Source organism: Pipistrellus kuhlii, unplaced genomic scaffold (assembly GCF_014108245.1).
Source record: "Pipistrellus kuhlii isolate mPipKuh1 unplaced genomic scaffold, mPipKuh1.p scaffold_m20_p_53, whole genome shotgun sequence".
Lineage (NCBI taxonomy): Eukaryota > Metazoa > Chordata > Mammalia > Chiroptera > Vespertilionidae > Pipistrellus > Pipistrellus kuhlii.
The window spans coordinates 1836043-1858772 of record NW_023425555.1 but is presented as its reverse complement, the minus strand read 5'-3'; the positions used below and the strand labels follow the sequence as shown (position 1 = coordinate 1858772).

At 57.1% G+C, this 22730-nt stretch overlaps 1 protein-coding gene and 1 long non-coding RNA gene across 3 annotated transcripts in view; one reads left to right on the top strand and one right to left on the bottom strand.

Annotated features, from left to right (window-relative positions):
* Positions 1-22730, bottom strand: part of FAM102A (family with sequence similarity 102 member A) — a 34122-nt gene that overhangs the window by 3207 nt on the left and 8185 nt on the right. Inside the window, exons 2-10 of one of the 2 annotated variants that reach the window (XM_036416081.2) lie at positions 8398-8518; positions 8159-8188; positions 5187-5303; positions 3592-3638; positions 3350-3507; positions 1478-1582; positions 786-981; positions 265-386; positions 98-167 (exon numbers count right to left, since the gene is read on the bottom strand). In XM_036416081.2, coding sequence (XP_036271974.1) covers positions 98-167; positions 265-386; positions 786-981; positions 1478-1582; positions 3350-3507; positions 3592-3638; positions 5187-5303; positions 8159-8188; positions 8398-8518 — 966 coding nt within the window. Of the gene's footprint in view, positions 1-97; positions 168-264; positions 387-785; positions 982-1477; positions 1583-1671; positions 1784-3349; positions 3508-3591; positions 3639-5186; positions 5304-8158; positions 8189-8397; positions 8519-22730 lie in introns of those variants that run through there. The other variant, XR_006740159.1, reaches the window with a different exon arrangement.
* Positions 10689-12700, top strand: LOC118706637. Its single transcript, XR_004984084.2, has 3 exons — positions 10689-10932; positions 11441-11446; positions 12688-12700. It is a non-coding gene; the product is annotated as an uncharacterized LOC118706637 (long non-coding RNA).

Sequence of the window (22730 nt, the reverse complement as noted above, 5' to 3'; positions counted from 1 at the left end):
AGCGGGCATTCGAAGCCAGGTCAGCAGGCGTCAGAGACCTGGTTCTGGGCACCACGCTCCCATGGCCATCCTGACCACCCCCCGAGCCTTCACCTACCTGTTGGCCAGCTGGATGCCGCTCAGCGTGGTGGAGCCGTCGCGGCTCACGAACAGCCGGAGGTTGCTGTCTGCGGGAACAGGGAGAGGCGGAGGCTGAGCAGGCGGGAGCCCCGGGGCAGGCGGCCCGGCCCCCGCCCTCCCGCCCGCCCGGCACAGGCCGCTCACCCTCTGTGTTGCTGCCGTCGGTGAAGTCCTGGCTCTGCATGATCTTTTCCACGATGTCGTCGGCGTCGATCCGCGTGTCATCCACCCAGGTCGGGTGGCTCTCCACCGAGTCCTTCTTCCGCCTGGAGCGGGGCGGGCGGAGGCACACGGTCAGGGTGGCAACAGCGCAGGGACGGCAGCAGTGACCACCTACATCGCCCGGGATGCTCCCCGTGCACAGGGGAGCGGCTCACACGGTCGTCACGTGACGCATGCCACCCTGCTGTGCAGGTGCCACCATCATGGTCTCTCAGAGGAGGACGCAGAGGCTGAGGCCTCTGGCACACTAAGTCACAGCAACCGTGGACGGAGCACGTGCACGCCAGTTAGGTCAGGGCCGACTCATGAACATCAACTGGCTGAGTCATCAGCACCCAGCCCTGAGGCGGGGACTCTGGTGTCCCGTGTCACAGGCAAAGGAGCAGAGGTTCAAGGAGCCCCCGGGAGGGGTCTGATCTCCAGGAGGCTGGGCAGAGACTCACCGGAACGAGCGGTCTGACAGGTGCGCAGGCCGGGGCGGCCGGGGCGGCTTCTCGGGGGGCCGGTGCTCACGCTCGCCCCCCTCGGGGCCCTCCACCGTCATGCTGAGGCCCCCGGAGGCGCTGCTGCTGGTGGACGTGTTGCGACGGTGCGTCAGGTCGGAGAGGCTGGAGGAGCGGGAGTGCTCCGTGCTGTAGCCTGGGGGGCAGGGCGTGCGTTAGAGGCGGCGGGCACTATGGGAGGCCGAGGGCACGGCCAGGCGGGCACTAGGGGAGGCCGAGGGCACGGCCAGGCGGGCACTAGGGGAGGCCGAGGGCGGGCCAGGCGGGCACTAGGGGAGGCCGAGGGCACGGCCAGGCGGGCACTAGGGGAGGCCGAGGGCAGGGCCAGGCGGGCACTATGGGAGGCCGAGGGCAGGGCCAGGCGGGCACTAGGGGAGGCCGAGGGCACGGCCAGGCGGGCACTAGGGGAGGCCGAGGGCGGGCCAGGAGGGCACTATGGGAGGCCGAGGGCACGGCCAGGTGGGCACTAGGGGAGGCCGAGGGCGGGCCAGGAGGGCACTATGGGAGGCCGAGGGCACGGCCAGGCGGGCACTAGGGGAGGCGAGGGCGGGCCAGGCGGGCACTATGGGAGGCCGAGGGCACGGCCAGGCGGGCACTAGGGGAGGCCGAGGGCGGGCCAGGTGGGCACTCACCAGAGATCTTGGACTGCTGGCTGGCGTAGCTGGAGTTGCGGGAGTGGCCAGAGTGGAACACCTCCTCGGGGCTGGACAGGTTCTGGTCTGTCTCCTCCGGAAGCCCTGGATGGCGGGAGAGGGAGGGTTACCAGGTGTCCGTCCTCGCCTTGAGTCTGGCGGGTGTCAGGGGGAGGAACACTGTGTAAACTGACGTTAGCAGGAGCTGCAATCTGCTCCCAGCCACAGTGCACCATCTGGACCCAGGGCCATTCATTCTACAAACATCTGCCAGGCACCGTCTCCAAGCAGGTGCAATACTGGGTGCTGTGAGCAGGAGACAGGGTGTCACAGGCCGCGGGGGAGAAAGAAAATTTAACAAACACGACCCACAATTTCGGTGAGCGGTGCAGAGCAGTGTGTGAGGGTCTGACCCAGTCTGAGATCAGGGAGGGCTTCTCTGAGGCGGCGGCCTTAACGTGAGACCATCAGGAGGCGTGGGAGGAAGCAAGGCAGATAAGGCATCAAAGGGCCTTCCGGAGGGAACTAAGGCAGAGGCCCTGAAGCTTGTGAGCTTCGGTCAATGCAGTTAGAAGAAAGCAAACCGGGGTGAGGGGAACTGGCTGACAGCCATGTCCACAGTCACCCACAAGCCCAACTACGGAACTGACACCCCAGCACTCCCAGCAGGAGGTGCAGGGGATCCCCCCCAGGGCCGTGGGCACCTCCCACCAGGCCTCCCGCGGTAAACACAGGAAGCGAGGCTTGCCCAGCCCCTTTGGAGATGAGCACAGCCAGGCCACCAGCAGGACGCCAGGCCTGACTGTGTCCCCACCCAAAGTCAAGTGGCTTTCTAAGCCAGCAGGTTCTGTGCAGAGGGGGACAGGGGTAGAGAAAGCCAGCCACAGAGGCATTTGGGGCTCACGCCCCACGCTGCCTGGGAGAGGCATCTCTGCTAGTCTGCACAAAGGCTTATCTATATTGGGGTGGCCTGCTCCCCAGATCTCCGCTCTGGGGACCCACACCCAGAAGCTGCAGACAGTAATAATGCTGCATTCCCCCGTGCAAGCAGCCCCGCTCTCCGCTCTGGGCTCACTGGCCGGGTCTCCAGGAAAAGTGGAAGGGAGTTGGCCCTTGAGGTCAGGGGTCCCTCCCTGCTGCCAGCCCCCGAGGGCAGAAACCAGCAAACATCTGCTGAGCCACCGGCTCTGTGCCCTAATTGCTCTTGCGACACAAATTAGGGCCAGCACGTGCTGTGCCGCCTTGCCAGAGCCTCCGCTCCTGGTGGCGCCTCCTCTCCTGCTGGCACCCCCTCTCCTAATCGCCAAGCAGCGCTTCTGGGGATGCAGGTTGGTCTGAAGTTTGTATAACGTTAGTAATAGTGATAACTTAGTAGAAATACACAGAGTACATACTCTGTTAAGGCAAGGCGCACCCATTTGCTCAGTTCATCCCCCAAGCAACCCAAGATGTGGTTACTACTACTGCTGACCCCATTTTACAGGAGGACACCGAGGCCCAAAGAGGCAAAATGGCCAGCCAAGGTCACGCAGCACATGGGGGAGAACAAACGCTCACAGCACACATCCCTCTGCCAGGACACTCTGCCCCGTGCCTAAGATTCAGCTCCAAGGCCATCACTTCAGGGAGACTTCCCTGACCCAGAGCTGCCTTCCGTGTCTCTCACGGCTCTTTCTCCGTAGGTAGACATGCCCCTGACTTAGTTATCGTCTGATTGTCGCCTGTCTCTCCTGCTAGATGGGGAGGGCCACGGGGTCAGGGACACCACGTCAGACTCTGTCCAGGGCCTTCCACAATGCCCGCCGTGGAAGCATGGACACCTCGAAGGCAAAGGGATGGCAGGTAAGGCGGGCAGGCAGGCAGGAAACGTACCTGAGCTGAGAATGGTGGGCCGGGCCTTATGGGGCCGGGACCCTGTCAGGGAGCTGGTGCTGCTGCTGCAGCTGCTGCTGGTCCCGCCTCCCTTACACGTCAACTGCAAGGAGGAATCCTGGCCGGGGATGGAGATGGACTTGGCAGTGGACGGCGGCCTTGGAGGACAGAGAGGGGTATGACTGTGTGCCCCAGGCTTGGGGTCAGCTGAGCCCCACCCCTCAGCCTGCACCCACACTCACGTCTTGAAGCAGGGGTCTCCAGAGAGCAGGAACATCCCGATGGTGACCTGGGAGACAAGGAGAAGTCAGCCATACCACGTCCACTCACTCAGCCAAGGCGCCTGCACTCCTGCGGCCCCCCTGCTCCGGCTTCAGACAGGGCTCGGAGTCTGATCCTATCTCTGCCCCCTGACGGCCCCGGGGAAGCCATGCAGAAGGCAGACCTGAGCCTGACATCTGCTTCGTGGGACAGTGGAGAGGATGCAGCGAGATGAGAGTCACTTGGCTTAGCACCTGGCTGGGAGTGACGGAGCAGCAGAAGCTAGCTACCACTACCTCCAACCACAGCCAGCCGGGAGCCACTCCACCCTCAGCACCCAGGGGGCGTGGGGAGGGAAGGAGGCTGGAGAGGCTGGCCCAGTGAGTAGGGGGTTTGTAGTCCACACAGAGGGCAGGGGCTTAGTGAAAGTGTCTTGAGTAAAGCGCAAACCCATCAGAAACTTAAGAATTTAACGTCCACCTGGACAAAGATTTTGGCAATGGCCCACACAAGGCAATGCTTGGCTTCCCAAATCTGGGCTGAGATGGAACGACGGGTGGGCATGAGGCTCAGATCCAAGGCACCATCAACAAAAAGAAGACCACTGGGTTAGGAGGGTTTTTTTTAAATTATGGATTATTTTTTTGGCCACGATAGCAGCCTACAGAGGAGGTGACGGTGCCAGGTTGTAGAGGGACGAGACCCAGACTCGGAGGAAGTGACTGTTCAAGACAGGCTGAGGCCTTGAAGCCAAGGCCAGCTCTCTCCCTCCCCCCCGGTGCCCTTGCCCGGCCTGAGGTGTATGGGCCACTGGGATGCGGCTGAAAGCTCCCAGCTCCCACCACAATCAGCCGATGCTTTTCCGGTGCCTCCAACTCCCTCTGCACAGGGTCGGGGAGACCCCGGAGCCTCTGCCCACCACCTCGGGCCCAGCTCTGCCTGGCACAGCGTGCTCCCACTGTGTCAGCAGCAGAGGTGCAGCTAGGGCAAGATGTTTGCTCAGCCAGGTGGGAGGGTGTGGAGACAAGGAAGAGAGGTGAGCGGGTGGCAGATGCCCAGATTATCTCTGTCCCAGGCGGCCACGGAGGCAGCTGCCCAGCCACAGGAAGCCAGCCTTCTCAGCCTGCCAGGTGGAGGGGCGGGAGGTGCCGGTCACATGCTTCACCGGGCCCTCAGGCTGCCTCGTGTCAGATGGGGCAATGGGAGGGCCTGAAGGTGGTCTCAGTGCCAGCTTCGCCGCGACCCAGGCTAATGATCTAACCTCCGTGCCTCATCTCCTTCCTGCGCAAAATGGGGACTAATAACACACCCCAAACCCACGGGGCTGTGGTCAGGCATCACAAGACAAGAGGTGGCCACACTCAGCAGTGCTGATCTCACCAAACCCGCAAAGACTGACTATGGATGGGGAAACTGAGGCCAGTGGCCAAGCCAGGCCTTTGGTGGTGGTTTCCTGACCCAGGACCCACATCCTCCCAGCACCCCTCACTGCTGTCTACAACCCTCAGGGAAGCTGGTGAGGAGCAGGCTGCCCGGTCCCCTGGTGAGGGCACAGAGGCGGCGGCAGCGCCAGTACCTTGAGGATCGAGTTGTCCTGGCGGGTGTTCTTCGTGTCATACCCCTCCAGCAGGCAGCAGCGCACGGTGGAGCCGGAGCCTGCAAACTCCGCCAGGTTCAAGTCGGCAAAGCCCAGCTGGAGGGAGAGAGGGGAGGAGACTGTGGGTGGCTGAAGGGAGTGTGGGTGCTGGGCTGGCAGCACAAGGGTTAACTTGGCGGAGGGGGAGGGGGAGGGACAGGCAAAGCCCCTGGGACGCACCACAGCCCAGAGGGCCTATTGCATAACCTGCACCCAAGGACAGAGGCCGGGCTGGTGGCTGAGGTTGGCGGCTCCGACGTGGCAGAGCCAGGAGCTCACATCCCTGAGCCACACAAAGCGCCCTTTGTGCCGTGTCCCAGAGTGCACCGGGGCAGCGCCCGAGATGAAAGGACATTGTTGTCTGTGACACAGACACATTGTTCCCCGGGAAACAAGGCTGCGCTGTGGGAGCCGCCGGGACAGCGGCAGGGGGAGGAAGTCCCGTGGGAACTTGGCGTTGGGCTGGTGGGCGGGGGGCACTCTGCGGGGTGCGAGGAGCCCCTCCGGAGGCTGGATGAGGGTCCTCGGACACAGAGAGAGCAGTGGGGGTGGGGAAGGAGGTGGAGAGAGTACCAGAGCAGGGTCTATGAGTTAAGGCCTTCTAGGTGGAAGCCAATTCTGACAGGCCCGAGGGGCAGCAGATGCCCAGGTGAGGGAGGCTGGGATTGGAACAGGGTGACCAACCCCACGCAGGACGTTTACTGAGCACCTGCTGCTGCAAGTCTCTACCTCGGACTTCGGGGCGTGGGAGCCAGAATCAAGGACTAAGGCCACACTCCAGCCCTGCCATCAGCTCAGTGACCCCCTTACAGACAAGGAGGCCGGCTCAGAGAGGAGGTCATAGGCGCAGGCCCCGGAGGGCATGACCGGGACAACCAGCCTGGACTCGGCCTGACCAGCCCCACATCTGGCCACCTCTTTGGGCCTCAGTTTCCCCCTCTGTGTGAAGGAGCTGAGCCAGTGTGGACGTCTGATTGGAGATCAGGGAGGAAAGGGCCTGGCAGGTCTGACAGGTGCTGGGCGCGTGACCATCACTGCCGGGTGCACGGAGGATGCTCCAGCTGTTTGCTGGTAGTGTCTTTCCTGGCTGGGCAGCCGTCCGCAGCCTCACGTGAGCCAGCGGGAGGGGAATTTCCACTCCGAGCACCTTCCGCAGGCCGGCTCTGGCCACCCTGCCCTCGGCCCCTGAGGCACGTGAGCAGCAGCCGGGGCAGTGCACGGGGCCGAGCTTCCTGCCTCCGGTGGGTGGGAAGGAGCACGCCCTGCGCTCAGGGTGAGATGCGGCAGAGGCATTTCCCCTCGGACCTCACTAAGCCCCCCTTCCCCAGCGTGTACCCCCGGGGAGCCCCAGGCTGGGCTGAGTCCCCTCGGAGAGGGGGCTCTAAGGGCCAAGCAAGCTTATTCACAGCCAGAGGTAACCCGCTTCGCCTGCCTTCCCCAGTGTAACGTGGGGCTGAAATGTGGGGGCTGAACCCTCTGTGGGCGCAGCGAGAACCTAGCAACGACACACATGCAGCAGCGGGACTGGCTGCACACACAGGACTGCATATACCGTCCCCCAGCTGCACTGAAAGCAACAGGGAACTGGTGGTGACATGAAAACACGCCAGTGACGTATTGGCAAGAACAGCAGCAGGCTGCAGAATCCACTCAGTGTGGTGAGAACAAGTCCCTTTTGTGTAGTGAAAAGTCACACACACAGGACTGCACAAACACACACACAGGACTGCACACACACAGAACTGCATACACACACAGAACTGCACACACACAGGACTGCACACACACAGGACTGCACACACACAGAACTGCATACACACACAGAACTGCACACACACAGGACTGCACACACACAGAACTGCACACACACAGAACTGCACACACACAGGACTGCACACACACAGAACTGCACACACACAGGACTGCACACACACAGGACTGCACACACACAGAACTGCATACACACACAGAACTGCACACACACAGGACTGCACACACACAGGACTGCACACACACAGAACTGCATACACACACAGAACTGCACACACACAGGACTGCACACACACACAGGACTGCACACACACACAGGACTGCACAAACACACACACAGGACTGCACACACACAGGACTGCACACACACACAGGACTGCACACACACAGGATTGCACACACACAGAACTGCACACACACAGAACTGCATACACACACAGAACTGCACACACACACACAGGACTGCACACATACAGGACTGCACACACACAGGACTGCACACACACACACACAGGACTGCACACACACAGAACTGCATACACACAGAACTGCACACACACACACAGGACTGCACACACACAGGACTGCACACACATACAGGACTGCACACACACAGGATTGCACACACACAGAACTGCACACACACACACAGGACTGCACACACACAGGATTGCACACACACACAGGACTGCACACACCACCGGACTGCACATATCAGGACTGCACACACACACAGGACTGCACATATCAGGACTCATGTAAGATGCTCATTCTACGGTTCTCTACACTATATCGAACATTTTACTTACTGCTCTGTGTGTATGATATATTTCATAATATTTTTTTTCTTAAAAGGTCTGGAACAATCCTAATGAATCCCAATGCTGGGGTGGGGGAGGGGGCCTGGAAAGGAAGGGGGGCATAAACCACCCTTTGCAGCCTATGGACGTCCACAAACATACGCTGTGTGTCTGTGAAGTGTAAAGACAGTCAATAGAAATATTTTCAAAAAGCGATATGTCTCCTGTAGAGCTGAGTGTCTCCTGTTTGGGGCAGAAATGGGGCTGGAGGTTCTTCTGGAAGCTTCTTTCATGCCTGTGCCCCCCATCCCAGCCCACAGCCCTTCACACCATTCCACTCACCTTGGAATAAGTCTTCCCGCCTTTCAGCTCCTGCACAGGGAGACAGACATAGCAGGTGACTAGGAAATCCAAGGGACCTCATACGTCTCCCCATTTCCCCAATCCCCAGCCCCCCAAAAGTGACTACAAGTGGAGCAACTCACCCCATTATCCCTGAGGGGGAGAGGCCAGGGGATGGGCCTAAGGCCACCGGAGCAGGAGCCCAAGCCCATCCCGCCCGGCCCAAAGCCCGGCCTCACCTTGCGAACCGACACCCGGAAGATGCAGGGGTCCAGCAGGCCGGTGGCCGGGTTGGCGCTCATCTTACACACGAAGGTGAACCGCTTCCGCCAGCGCACGCAGTTCTCCTGCACCTCCTCCCTGCGGGCCGGGCGGACAGGTGAGCAGGGGTGCAGGTCAGGCCGGGGACTAGGAGGGACGGCTCACCTCCAGGGAGGCAATGGCGGAGGGGGGAGAGGAAGGAAGGCAGCGCTCGCTTTTCACTTTGTATCACAAAGTGACTGCAGTTGCATAACGAGAATGTGCCTGCGTGTGTTGTAAACACAAAATATGAAACAAAAAATGAAAAACAGGGCGGGTGAGGTCAGGCGGGGGGCAGCTGCCCCTCCCTATGCTCCCAGTGCTGTGCACCCACCCCCTTGTCCAGTGGCCTTGGCTGACTCCACCGCTGCCATTACCTCCCACTGGCCATGCAGGTGACCCTCCCAGCAGTGTTCCCAGCTGGACCACCTGCCCATTTCACAGGTGAAGAGACTGAGGCAGGCAAACTGCCCGGTCCCACCCAGTCAGGAAACAGCGGTCCTAAGCCCAGTGCCGCCGGCTCCAGAGCCCCTTCTTCACCACCAGTAACAGCAGTAACAGCTAATGCTCACACAGCCCTCTGGTGTGCTTTACAAACCAGGGCCGGCCGGCCATGGCCACGCTGACCCTTCAGACGGGGACTCACTAATCCAATCCTACGTTCAAAGAAACCAGAGCTCCGGGGCGGAGACCCTCGCCCCGAGGCCCACAGATGGCAGAGCAGACCAGGGTCTGGAGCCCAAGCCGCCTGGCTCAGGTGCCACACGTGCAACCCTCACCACCCCGGGCCTAAGACGCTCCTCGGGGCCCTCCGCTCTCCCGACAGGAGATGGGGAAGAACTTGCAGCCCCCTGAGTTCTTCCTGGGCCGGGGGGAGGGTGTGGGGGGGTGTGGGGGGCATGACCAAGCCCCAAATTCAGAATCCACTTAAGAGGGACGCGCTTTGTGCCCAGGAGTGGGTGGGATTGGGGGAGCAACTCATCTGAGCCTTTCCCAGCTGCTGCGGGGGCCTGGCAGGAGCTGGGGCGGCGGAGGCACATGTCACAAGATGCGCTCTGCACCCCTGTGCTCACCTCCTCCACCCACCCCAACCCGCCCCCCACCGCCTGGCTGGCAGAACCGGTGCGCAGGAAGGGAGGGGCCGGCAGGAGAGACGTTATCTCCAGCCGCATCCCACCTAACAGGAGTGGCCGATGGGACAGTGAGGAAGTGACCGCGCCTCGCCCGGGTCCTGAGGAGTGCGGGTCACTGCCCGGGGTGGAGGCTGGGTGCAGGATGCTGCAACCTTGGAAGGCAGGCTCTGTGCCACCCCCCACCCTGCAGCTGAGGGCACTGAGGCAACAGACCGCCCAGGTCACACCCCCAGGGACTGATGAAGCAGGATTCAAACCCAGGATGGTCCGACTGCAGAGCCATGGGCCACAGAGCTGCAAAGCCTGGCAGGGACTGGCCCCGCAGTGGACTTACAGACCGACACCTGCCAGTGATGACTCAGTGTCACCGGAGAGGGGGAGGGCGATTAGGGAAGGTGACTGGCTGCAGGGAGGTGACATTCAAGCTCACACCCAGCTGCAGAATGAGGCGCAGCCAGTGGGGAGACAGTTCCAGGCTGCGGGGACAGACTGCCTGAGAAGCAGACGTTCTCAGGTCTCCAGGCTGATGCAGGCCTGAGCAGAGCTTCTGTGAGAGGCTCCCTGCTCTGAGGACAGGCCAAGGCTTGTCCCACATCCCGCCTTGTCTGTGACCCGGGCAAGAGGACTCTGGGCAAGCAGTCTTGGGGCACAGCCCTCACTCTCTGAGCAACTCGGCTAGGACTCGACCTCTCCACCCTCATTAGTAAACAGGTGCACCAGTCGCTCACTCGCGGGCACCTGGGAGCATTCAGTGATGTGAGCCGTGTGTGTGTGTGTGTGTGTGTGTGTGTGTGTGTCCGTCCGTCCGTCCGTCCATGAGATGTGTGTTATCTGATGAAGGCACTCGGGATCTAGAGAGACTCAGCCACCAGAATGCTCCAGCCCAGTACAAAAATTAATTCAAAATGAAAGAAAGACCTAAATAAAAGATCTGAAACAATAAATTACATAGAACAAAACTATAGTCTTTGGTCGTAGAGAACATTTTATGAATTTGACCCTATGACCCCAAACACAGGAGAAGTAAAGGCAAAAATAAATGAGTGGGACCATATCAAATGAAAAAGCTTTTGCACAGCAAAGAAAAAGACAACAAAACAAAAAGGCTACCAACCAAATGGGACATATTTGCAAACAGTAGCTTCAGTCAAGGGGTTAATATCCAAAAAAATATACAGAACTCATACAACTCAATACCAAACAAACAACCCAGTTAGAAAACAGGCAGAGTACCTCTCGCAAGAAGACATACAAAGGGCCATCAGATATGTGAAGAGATGTTCAACTTCACTAGCCATTAGGAAAATGCAAATCAAAACTATGAGATACCACCTCACACCTGTTTGAATGGCTACAATCAACACGACAGGAAATAAGTGTCGGCGAGGTTGTGGAGAAAAGGAAGCCCTCATTCACTGCTGGTGGGGATGTAAACTGGTACAGCCACTATGGCAAACAGGATGGCGGCTCCTCAGGGATGAAATACTGCCATTGCGACAACAGGAATGGACCTTGAGAATGTTATGCTAAGTGAAATAAGTCAGTCAGAAAAAGCTAAGAACAGCCGAAACCGGTTTGGCTCAGTGGTAGAGCGTCGGTCCGCGGGCTGAGAGGTCCCAGGTTTGATTCCGGTCAAGGGCATGTACATTGGTTGCGGGCACATCCCCGGTAGGGGGTGTGCAGGAGGCGGCTGGTCAATGTTTCTCTCTCATTGACGTTTCTGGCTCTCTATCTCTCTCTCTTCCTCTCTGTAAAAAATCAATAAAATATTTTTTTTTTTAAAAAGCTAAGAACAATCTGATCTCACTCATGTGTGGGATATAAAACTGAAACTCAAAGACACAGAGAGAGATCAGTGTGGTGTTTACCAGAAGGAGGGGGGTAGTAAAGAGTAAAGGGGACCAAAAAATCTAAATAAATGAAAAGACATCCTGCCATCATGGATCAAAAGGTTTAACATTGTTAAGACAACAATACTCCCAAATTGATTTAAAAATTCAACATATCATTATCAAAATCTCAACTGTTGTCTTTGTAGAATTTTGACAAGTTGAGCCTAAACATTGGAAAATCAAAAGACCAGAATAGTTAAAACAATCTAGAAAAAGTAGGACATAATTAAGGAATTCATATGTGTGAACTGCAAAACTTTTACAAAGCAACAATAATTAAGACAGCGTGGCTGTGGCAGAAGGACAGACACACAAGTCGATAGGATAGAATTGAAAGTCTAAAAATAAACTTTCACATTTTTTGGTCAACTATTACAACAAAGGTGCCTGTGGGGGGGAAACAGTCTCAAGCTGGGACAACTGGATATCATATGCAAAAGAGGATCCCTTTCTCAGACTATGTAAAATAACTAGCTCAAAGTCCATCAAAGACCTGTGTTTAAGAGCTGAAACTATAAAATTCTTAGACAAAAACACAGGGGCAATGCTTTGTGATGTGGGAGTAGGCAACTGTTTCTTAGTTATGACATCAAAAGTACAAGTGACAAAAGAAAGATATAAATGTATTGAACTTCATCAAAATTAAACTCACAAAATGAAAAATGTTTGTGATTCACCCTAACCGGTCTGGCTCAGTGGATAGAGCGTTGGCCTGCAGACTGAAGGGTCCCAGGTTTGATTCCGGTCAAGGGCATGTACCTTAGTTGCAGGCACATCCCCAGGAGGAGGTGTGCAGGAGGCATCTGATCAATTTTCTCTCTCATCGGTGTTTCTAACTCTCTATCCCTCTCTGTAAAATATCAATAAAATATATTTTTTTAAATGTTTGTGATCCAAAGAACAGCATCAAGAAAGTAAAAAGACAACCCACAGTATGAAGGAAAATATTTGCAAATCAAATGAATGATAAAGGACTTGTAAATAAATAAATAAAGAGGACTGACTTACAACTCAATAAAAAGACAAAAGCCCAATTAGAAAATGGGCAAAGGATCGGAATAGACCTTTCTCCAGAGACGATATACAAATGGCCAATAAATAAGCGCATGAGAAGGTGCCCAGTATCATTACTCATCCGGGAAACACAAATCAAAACTGTAATGAGCTACCACTTCACACCCACTAGGCTGGCTACCATCAGCAGATAATAACAAGGGAAGTGCCAGCAAGAGCGGAAGCAACTGGAACCCTCATATACGCTGGTAGGAATGTAAAGTGGTGTAACCCCTTTGGAAAAACAGTTCGGCAGATCCTCAAGAGGTTAAATATGGAGTTACCATGTGACCCAGCAATTTTACTCCTAGGTATCTATCCAAGAGAAATGAAAACCTACATCCACATAAAAACTTGGACATGGCCGAAACCAGTTTGGCTCAGTGGTAGAGCGTCAGTCTGCGGACTGAAAGGTCCCGGGTTCGATTCCGATCAAGGGCATGTACCATATTTTTCGGACCATAAGACGCTCCAGACCATAAGACGCACCAGTTTTTAGAGAAGGGAAATGAAGAAAAAAAGATTCTGAAACAAATAGTGTCCTAAAATATTTTATGTGCATTAAAACCCAACATCACAGTCATAAACACATGTAATCAACCCTGTAAAGTAAACAGCAGCATTTAGAACCATTTTAGAGCCGGGCAAGCACACAGAGACCACACAGATCCAGGCAAGTAAAAAAACTTTTTTTTTAAAGTATATGTGTAGGCTATATTTGGACCATAAGACACAGGGACTTTTCCCCCCCACTTCTGGGGGGAAAAAGTGCGTCTTATGGTCTGAAAAATACGGTACATTGGTTGTGGGCACATCCCGGGGCGGGGGGGGGTGTGTGTGTGTGTGTGTGTGTGTGTGTAAGAGGCAGCTGGTCGATGTTTCTCTTTCATCGACGTTTCTAGCTCTCTCTCTCCCTTCCTCTCTGTAAAAAATCAATAAAATATACTTAAAAAAAAGAAAACTTGTACATGAATGTTCACAGCAACATTATTCATAATACCCAAAAAATTAAAAGCAACCCAAATGTCCATCAACTGAGGAATGGATAGATATATATATTGGAATCTTGTTCCGTAATAAAATCGTTTTACATGCTACAATGTAAATTAGCCTTGTAAACATTATGCTCAGTGAAAGAAGCCAGTCATAATGAACTGTGTATTGTATGACTCCATTTACATGAAATGTCCAGAATAGGCAAATCCATAAGAGATAGAAAGATTAGGAGATGGGACAATAGGGAGAAAATGAGGAATAACTGCTATGGGTATGGGGTTTCTTTTGGGGTGATGAAATGTTCTAAAATTGACTGTGCTGATGGTCACACTACTTTGAATATATAAAAATCAGTAAACTGCCCACTTTAAATGGGGGGATTATGTGGCATGTGAATTACCTCTTAAAAAAAAACTGATACAAACATACACACACACACACACACCCCAAAAACCCACCCATAAGTCAGATAAAGAGAGAAAAATAGAGAAGACAGATCAGGGAAGGGGTATGGGTGGGGAGTGCTGGGTAGAGGTGAGAAGGTGGGGGCTGCTACGTCAGGTGCATAGTTAGGGAAAGCCATTATGGCCATGACTTCTAAGCAAGGCCTGGAGTGAAATGAGGCTGAGGGCTAAGCAAACACTGGGGAAGAGCTGTCCAGAAGCGTGAACTTCAAGTGCAAAGGCCCTGAGCAGACACATGCTTGGCACAGAGGCCAGCAGCTCATGGACGGGGGAGGAGAACATAGGGGATGAGGCTGGCAAGGGAGCAGAGGTCAGGCCCGGAGGGCCATGGTGAGGACTCTGGACCTTATTCTGACAGCGGCTCTGTCTTGCCACTACGGAGTCTGGCTTTGGGCCCGAGCAGCCCTGATGGAGTGGTGGAAGGGCAAGAAGTGGGAACACTTCCCAAGCAGCCGAAGTCCCCAGTCTAAAAGGGGGGGTGGCTGGGGGCTACAGCTCCCACATGGACCCTCAGATGTCCTCCCTCCCCCTCTGCTGGACCCAGCCCAGGAGCTGGACGCAGCTGGAGACCTGGAGAGGAAGCTCGCAGTGCTGGGCGTGTTGGGACACCCAGAGGAATTGGGGATTAGTGTCTGGAACAAAAACTGATACCACATTGTGGGCTCTCTCTCTCCCTTCCCCTTTGTGAGCCTGCCAAGGAGCACCAGCCAGGAAGCCTGGGCCCCCAGTGGTTCCCGGCAGCCCGGCCAGCGAAAGGCGCGTGGGGCCCTCCCAGGCTCAGGTGACAGCGTCTTCGTCTCCCGGGCAGGGCTCACCGGATCAGGCGCCGGCCTCCCTCGTTTCCACGGGGCTTAAACACACCATTAAATGCCACCACTGCCCAGGGAAGACGCCCCCACCCTTGCTGGGCCTCCCCTAGGAGGTCACAGCAAGGGCAACACATGTACCCCAATGCTGGCCATTTCCCAAGGCCTACTGTGTGCCTCTGGAACTCTTCAACATTGAAAGCTGGGCGTTACCGTGGTTCCCTGTGCAGACGGGGAAAGTGAGGCTCGGAAAGGCCGAGTGACTCAGAGCCGTGAGCGGAGTGTGGTCTCAGCCCCAGGCCCATCTGTGCGCCAGAGATGGCACAGCCAGGACTCAGCCCTGCCGCCTCCTCCAGGGCCTCTCAGTGCACACCCAGTGCGTGGCACGGGGTCCCAGGCACAGGACAGGGATAATGAGGAGGGAGGAACAGGGGTGGGGGGCAGATGTTCATAAAAAAATAAAATAAAAAAAAGGCGGGCATGAGGATATCAAACAGGTGGCCATGAGCCCGGGCTGGGAGCTGGCCAGGCCAGGTTTGAGGAAATCTCAGAGACTAAGTGCCCGGCCCTGCCGAAGGCCCTAGCAACTTACACAGTAACCACGACAGACAGAAATGCCTGCCTGCAGGGGGCTTGTAGTCCGGCAGTGGGTAAGAGGTAGACAAAACGAGGCAAGCACACCTCAGATTGTGTAAGTGCTGTTAAGGACGAGGAGCAGGGAAGGAGGCAGGCGGTGTCCAGGTGTGGGCTGAGTGAGGAAGAGGTGGTCAGGGGAGGCGTTACTGGGAAGGCGAGCACAGAGCAGGAGGAGGGGAGTGGCCCGTGCAGATAACTGGGAAGAGCCCTCCAGGCATGAGGAACAGAAAGTGCAAAGGCCCTGAGGTGAGCACGTGCCACCTGAGGTGCTCAGAAAGCCCAGGAGGCCAGTGTGGCTGGAGCAGTGAGGGGGGTGTGTGTGTGAGTGAAGTGGGGTTGGAGAGGGAATCTTGGCCCAAACTTACAAAGGGGCCGTATGGAGGTGCTTGAACCCCGGCGTCCACCTGTGTGCAGGCAGGTCAGGAAGAACAGAGGAGAGTGAGGAGACAGAGGGGGAGAGGGGGAGTGTTGGACCCTTTTCTTTTCTTTTATTTCTGAGCTGGAAGTATCAGTTGTGACTTTTTCTCGAAGCATGCCTGGGGAATCCACTCCTCTAGGAGTCCTCTGATGGCCATGAGGTCAGAGGCCAAAAAGCCAGGGAGGGGACCCACTGGCAGAGCAGCACAGGCCACGGAAGCGGTGCAAGGTTAGGCTGGGGCGAGGGGCTGCATTTCTGTCCAAAAACTGCTTCTGAGTGACATTTAAGTTAAAAGAGGAAAAGAGGTTGTGAGGTTAGAAGGGCAGGTCAAAAGCAAAAGAAATTTGAACCTCCACCTGCCTGAGCCCAGGACCGGGCCCACCGGGCCCCGCCCTCTGGGCAGCACCAGATCCCCCGGGGAAGAGATGGAGGAGGCCGGACACTCCCTAGCCCGGGGCTCCAGGGCCTGAGCCTCCAGCTCCGGGCCGCCAGCCAGCGACAGGTAATTACAGGTTTTCGGGGCAGCTTCGGGGGAGTCTCGTTTTCAGCTTTAAGATATACAATTAGACATCCAAACACCAGAGGCAGGGTGAGCCCTCCACCCTCCACCGCAGTCACGGTGGCCATCACAGCAGCAGCATTCAGCTATTTCTAGGCTGTCCTGAAATAGAGCAGAGCACCCACCAGACCAGCATCCTCAGGCCAGCGCTCCCCGGAGCGCCCCCGGCCCCAGACCCGGACCTCTATCCGCACCCACAAACTGGGCACTGGCTCCGTCACCAGGTGGCACGGGTCAGTCCAGCAGGAGCCGCCTCCTGGCCACGGCTGCCACGCCCGCAGACAGGCACCATCAGGGCCCCGCCCTGGAGTTCACACGGGAGCACAGGCTCAACATGGCCAGCAGCGGTCAGGGGCAGGGGACCCAGTGGGACAGCCCAGGACACAGGCTACAGGGAGGCCCCACACCCACACTTGGCACTCTACCTCCCCCGCTGCCCGGCTACGAGGACACCCTGCATGTCTGCCTTGTCACCAAGGCCAGAAAGGGAGATCAACCTACGCACCCATGACGTTTTGAACCAGATAATTCTGTTTGTTTTTCCAGGGGTGCCCTATGCATTGCGGGATGTTTAGCAGCACCTGCCAGTAGCACAAGCCCAGCTGTGACAACCAAACATGTCTCAGACATCGCCAGTGTTCCCCTGGGGAGGGGTGGCGGCAGAATCACCCCCTGTTGGGGACCAGCGAAGCAGGCCTTTCACTAAACAAGCTCCCAGGTGATGGAAGCAGGGGCTGGGCACCAGAACTGAGTAGGACCCCAGGGACCTCCAGCCCCAGCTGTGCTCTGGGCTCCTGAGAAGGCACCCTGCTTCCTCCCATCCGGCCCCTGTGATGCGAGGTAACCAGAACGAGGCTGCATCAGGAGTCCCTCCTCCCGGCTGGTGGGACCTGGGGGATTGCCACAGCCCGCACCCCCACCCTGCCACTCTGATCTCCAGTCCTTGGCCAGGTTCCTAGAGAAGGGAGGGGTCCTGATGATGCAATCAGAGTTCCCGGCTGATGAAACTCAGCCATGGAAAGGCAGGATTCTAATAAGGAAACAATTTAAATTGACAACATCTGCCTGTGCTTCCCCGAAGAGAGGCGAGCACGGCCGCCTGGGGAGGGGCCCGCCCGGGGACCAGCCCAGGCGTCCATCCAGGGGCCGCGGGGCAGAGCAGCCTCAGCTGGCGACGTGGCGAGCGTGGCAGCCCGGCAGTGTCTGGCTCCTGCCAGGAATTCAGGGCCGTGTGCAGGGGAAGCAGCTTGTTGCAGCTCTGACACAGCCAGCCAGCACCCCCTCCTGCAACACCATGAGGCAGCAAGAAGTTCCTAGAAGCCGAGCCGCTTGTGCTGGAGACTGAAGGAGCCACCTGGCGCCCCAAGACCCTTCTCTGTTCTGTCAAAACTGTGAGCCTGAGGGTGACCAGGGGGTTGGCAGGTGGCTGGGAGGAAAGGCTAGAGGCAGCAAGTGACCTGAGGAGGACACAGTGGACAGCACACTGAGGACTTCAGATCGCTCGGGCTTGGTGGGGAAGCATCAAGATAAGCAGGAAGGATTCTAGAGTCATATGCACAGGGGTTCAAATCCTGCAATTCACCAGCCCCGAAACTGAGGTGGATCAAAAACCCCAGGGAGGGCAGGTGCCAGCTTCCTGTTCCACAGACACAGGCACACCGCCTCCCTGCTCTGCCTTCTGCACCCAGAGTCAGGCTAGGAGGCGGCTTCCCACCACCCAGCAGAACGCATGGGTGCCCTTCTGACTCCGTGACCACGGGCACCCCTCTTGCTCTCCCAGCCCAAGAGCAGAGCAGGCCTTTGAAGAGAACCAGAGCAAGCTGCTGGCTGTGCCAAGTGCTGGTGCATCCCGAGCTCCCAGAGAAGCCCACCCCCACGTCACGTGGCCAGCCTGGCGCCTGTTTCCCAGGCACCCTCCGGGGAGCCAGGTGCTGCCGAAGCGGTAACTCTGCAGGCACAACCTCCCCCACTTCGTAGATGAGCAAACTGAGGCTCGGGGAATCCACAGGTCAACCCAGGAGGCGAGAAGAGATGTGCACCCTTCCCGGTCCTGCAGGATGGCTGGGAAAGTGCACCCAGACATAGAGCCATTCCCGGGGCCTGAGGCGTCAATGGTTTTGTGCTCTGTGAGCTGACCCTTCACCACAAGTCTCAATACCAGGGAAGAGGCAGCCCTGAGAGCAGGCTTACACTAAAGGAGGGGCGGTGGTTGGGTCAGAGGGCACGGTCACGGATATGGCTCTGGGCCAAATCCATCAAGACCTGCTGGCGTCAGGGACCAAGCCAAGTCAATCCAGGACGGGAGGGAGAAATGGGAAAATGCTCCTGTAGTTCTCCCTGCCTGACCCCCTGGTATCCAGAATCCAACCCTGGAAGGTAGGTACCATCATCTCCAGGTCATAAGCAGGGAAACTGAGGCCCAGAGAGCAGAAGCCACCTGCCCCAGGTCTGGTTGGAAAAGGCTATAACCTGAACCCATCGCTGTCTGACCCCAGAATCTCAAACTGGGCCCCATGCCAGAGATGGGTCAGGTGGGAGGGCAGAAATTCAAAGGGACACAGCTGAGCTGTGGCAACAGGTTCCTCCCCCAGGACACACGACCAGAGAAAACAGAGCTTGGGGTTGGCTTCCTCAGGGAATTGCCCTTCCTGAGCCCCTGAGACGCCCAGCAGGCCTCCTCACAAATCGTGTGTGCGGGAAACAGAGGTCGGGGACCACGGCCAGTCAAGGACACTTGACCTCTCTGCCTCAGTCACTGTGCTGCCCTATCTCATGGGGTTGATGAGAAGCTAATGGGAGAACGGGGCCAGGCGAATACCAAAGGGGACTTGTGCTGGATGGGCACATGGCCACCACCGTCAGCAGTGACCCTGGGACAGGTGGTCCAGCAGGAAGCCAGGCCCTGACAGAACCCCCATTTTCCACCCCAGGACCTGGATCAGGACGTTTCCCCAGGCCTTGAACCTGCTGGGACGTCCAGAAGGTGGACTAACAGGTGGCTAGGTGTGCCGGTGCCGCTCCTGGCTGACTCATGCCTGGGTGCTGTTTGAATCATCCCAAGAAGGAAGAGATCAAAGGGAGAATCCATATTCCCAGAGCCCAGTTCCTCAAACAGCTAGACTCAAGCAAGTCACGGGATGCCTCAGCTCCTGAGCCCCTTCCCAGCTCCATAGCCTTTCCTGAAAGCACCTCCCCCAACTACTGCGGCTGGACAAACTGCTTCCTCTCTGGGCCTGGTCTTAGGTGTGTGCGAAACGGAATGAGGCTCCTGTGTCCCAGAGCACCAAGGTCCTAGAGGCCTTTGTTTACTTACTGCAGGATGAGGTCTAGCACATAGTAGGTGCTCAGTTAGTATCTGATGACTCAGTGACCTTCACAGCCCTGCTCCCTACCAGGGCTGCGTTAGACCTCCTTGCACTCCCAGCCCAGATCAGGCATGTCCTCTGGCTCTCTGCAGAGTCTGAGGGTCCGGGGTCACTGCTATCTGGATCTAGCCCCCGGTGTTCCCACTGCTCCACACAGCTCTCTCCATGGCTCCCTGAACTTCCGAGGTGACCAGGAAATCGCCAGGCAGAGTCACACCTCACAGAGCCCGCACAGACTCAGGCCTGTTTTTCCAGCCATCCCCCGAGATTCCAACCACAGGATGAAGGGCTCAGGGTAAGGTGGGACCATGAGGCTCTGACCTACTAAGCTCCACCTTCTCCTTGGACACCTGATTCTCCTGCAGACTTACAGACCAACTCTGGGCCAATCATGCTTCTGTCATTCACTCACCCCACACACACAAACTGAGCACTTACTACAAGCCAGGCCTGAGTGAGGACACTGGGAATACATCCAGATTAAGCCTGGGCTTCTGTCTTGCCTGCATCCAAAATGGGTGTGGCCATTCCCACCCAGGTCCATGCTGATTCCTCATTAGCTGACATGAAACCCTTGAGAGGTGCTGGGACCAGGGTCAGGCCTTCTCCTGGCATCAGGGAGAGTATCCAGCCATCCAAAGGCCATCCCCAAAGTGAGGGTCAGGCCAGAGCAGGCAGAAGAGGGAGATGCCTCCCTCCCCGCCGTGCTCAGCACTTCCCTGAGAACTGATGTGTCCAATGGTGTCCCCGGCTCCTGGGCCCCAAGTCGGAGACCAATGGCCGAACTGGCCATTGCTGGGCCCACCGCAGGGCAGCAGCCTAGCTCTAACCACAAATGTCTGTGACGTACGGGCAGAGAGAAGAGAACCAGTTAAAGGCAGAGAGGGAGGAACATGGACCTTTCCTTTCTGCTTCCACCACTGGATCCCCTCCAATAATTGCCCTAAATTAATACCAACCTCTGCCAACCGTTACTGAGCATTACTGAGCACGTACTCTATGCCCAGGGCTACGCTGGGTACATAATGGGTGCTAACTCATTCAATCCAAGAACCAAGGAGCTTATTACCCCATTTCGCAGATGAGGAGAGCAAGGCTCAGACAGGTCCTGTGGTCTGGCAGCCTAGGAGCCCGCCCTCTCTGAATGGCCATGCTCCACAGCCCAACAGCCCCAGCAGGGTTTGCAGGAGACGGAAGAGCCCCAGCCAGAGAAGACTGCTGGCAGCTGCCAAGATGACTTACGGTCTCATAAACAGGTCTGATGGTTTAGGCTGCCCCGCCAGGAAGACTCTGCGAAGGCCCACGGGCTTCCTCTAGGCCTCTGGGCACCCAAGGATTCTCACTTTTGTCTGGAGAACGTTGGCACCAGCACCAGCACAGGTGTGGGCATCTCACGGCTGTTTCTGACACAGGCATGTGCAGACAGCGTCGGTGCACAGCTTGCAGATAGTCAAACGGTCTCGTGTAGCCAGCCCCCACGAGGCAGGACTTCACAGGCCTTAGAGGCCCCTTCCAGACAGGACTGCCTCCCCCTCAAAGATGACATCATCCTGACTGGGACCAGGATGGGTGCGTTTTAGGGGATTGCTCCTGAACTTTATGCAAATGGCACCCACAGCACGTTCTCCTCTCCAGCATCCTTTCCTCGACGTTGTTGGTGACACTGGGCCCTGCTGTGAGGAGTAGCAGCTTGCTCATGCCCACCGTGCATAGCAGGCGCCAGCTTTGTTTGTAATCGTCCCACGGTGGCGGAGGTGGGAAGCCACCCATCTCAGTGACAGCCATCTTCCCTTCTGCCACCTGGAGCCCCAAGGGGTCAGCAACCCCCTGGCTGCCCTAGGTGGTTCTAAAATACAAATCTGATTCTGGTTCACTCCTTTCTAATCTGCCCTCAGATAAGGTGCCAGCCCCTCCCAAGGCCCCCAGGCCAGCCCCCAGGCCACTGGCTCTCCCTGCTGGGCACTCTTGCTGTTGTCTGACCTAGGCTGCTCTTCTCCTACCAACCTCGAACCTGCTCATCCTGGGACCAAGCCTCCCATCATTTCTTGGGGAGAGGACTTGCTGGGGCAGGGCTGTGTCCCCAGGAACCAGAACATACATACAGAAGTGCTCAGGAAATTGCCTCTGGGGACTGAGGTCTGGGGGAGCTACAGGTGTGCTGCCTGGGTCTGCAGACAAGTCCAGCACCGTCAGGGAGGAAGTGGTGGGAAGTGAGGGCGCCTTGCGTGCGAACAGGACCCAGACTTCCGCCCTCCCCAGTTCCTTCCCCAGCACCGAGCTCCCCGTCTCAGCAGGTTCAGTCTGTTTCAGCTGCAGGTGCCTGGCCCCGTGCGGAGCAGGTGCCCTGATCTCAGTAGCTTTCCTGCCTCTAGATGAGTACCCGCGCCCCATTTGTTGGAGGAGGAACACAAGGCTGAGAGGACAAGACACTGGCCATGGTCACAGAGTCATAGGGCAGCTGCCAAGGTCCAGTTGCAGAGCCGGGGCAGCCTAGCCCCCTCCTCCTCCCCATCACCCACAGATGGTCCATCCAACACACCCCAGCGGTGCCCCAGCTGCCTTGGACTTAGGCGAGGGCTGCTCCTGACACAGACTGACACCTCTGGCACCAATGGGGAGGGGCTGGACCCCAGCAGCTGGCAGTAGCCAGCACACAGCACAGCACCATCAGTGCCCATGTGGTTCAGTGCCAAGGAAAAAATGCCCCAGCCCTGCAAAACAGGGCCCACAGTGAGTGTGCAAGGCCAAAGGAGCCAGGGAAGGCTTTCCAGATGAAACGGGGCTAGGGAACTTGAGGACAAGGCTACTGAGAACGCCAGAATAGGAGTACACGGTGTGGTGGAAGCAAGGGGAGTGCCAACAGGGTAGGGGCCTCCCCTCACCTGAGGGACCCTTGTCTGTCTCCCTCACTCCCCTGCCCGCTCACTCACACCTCATGTGGGAGCTGTCC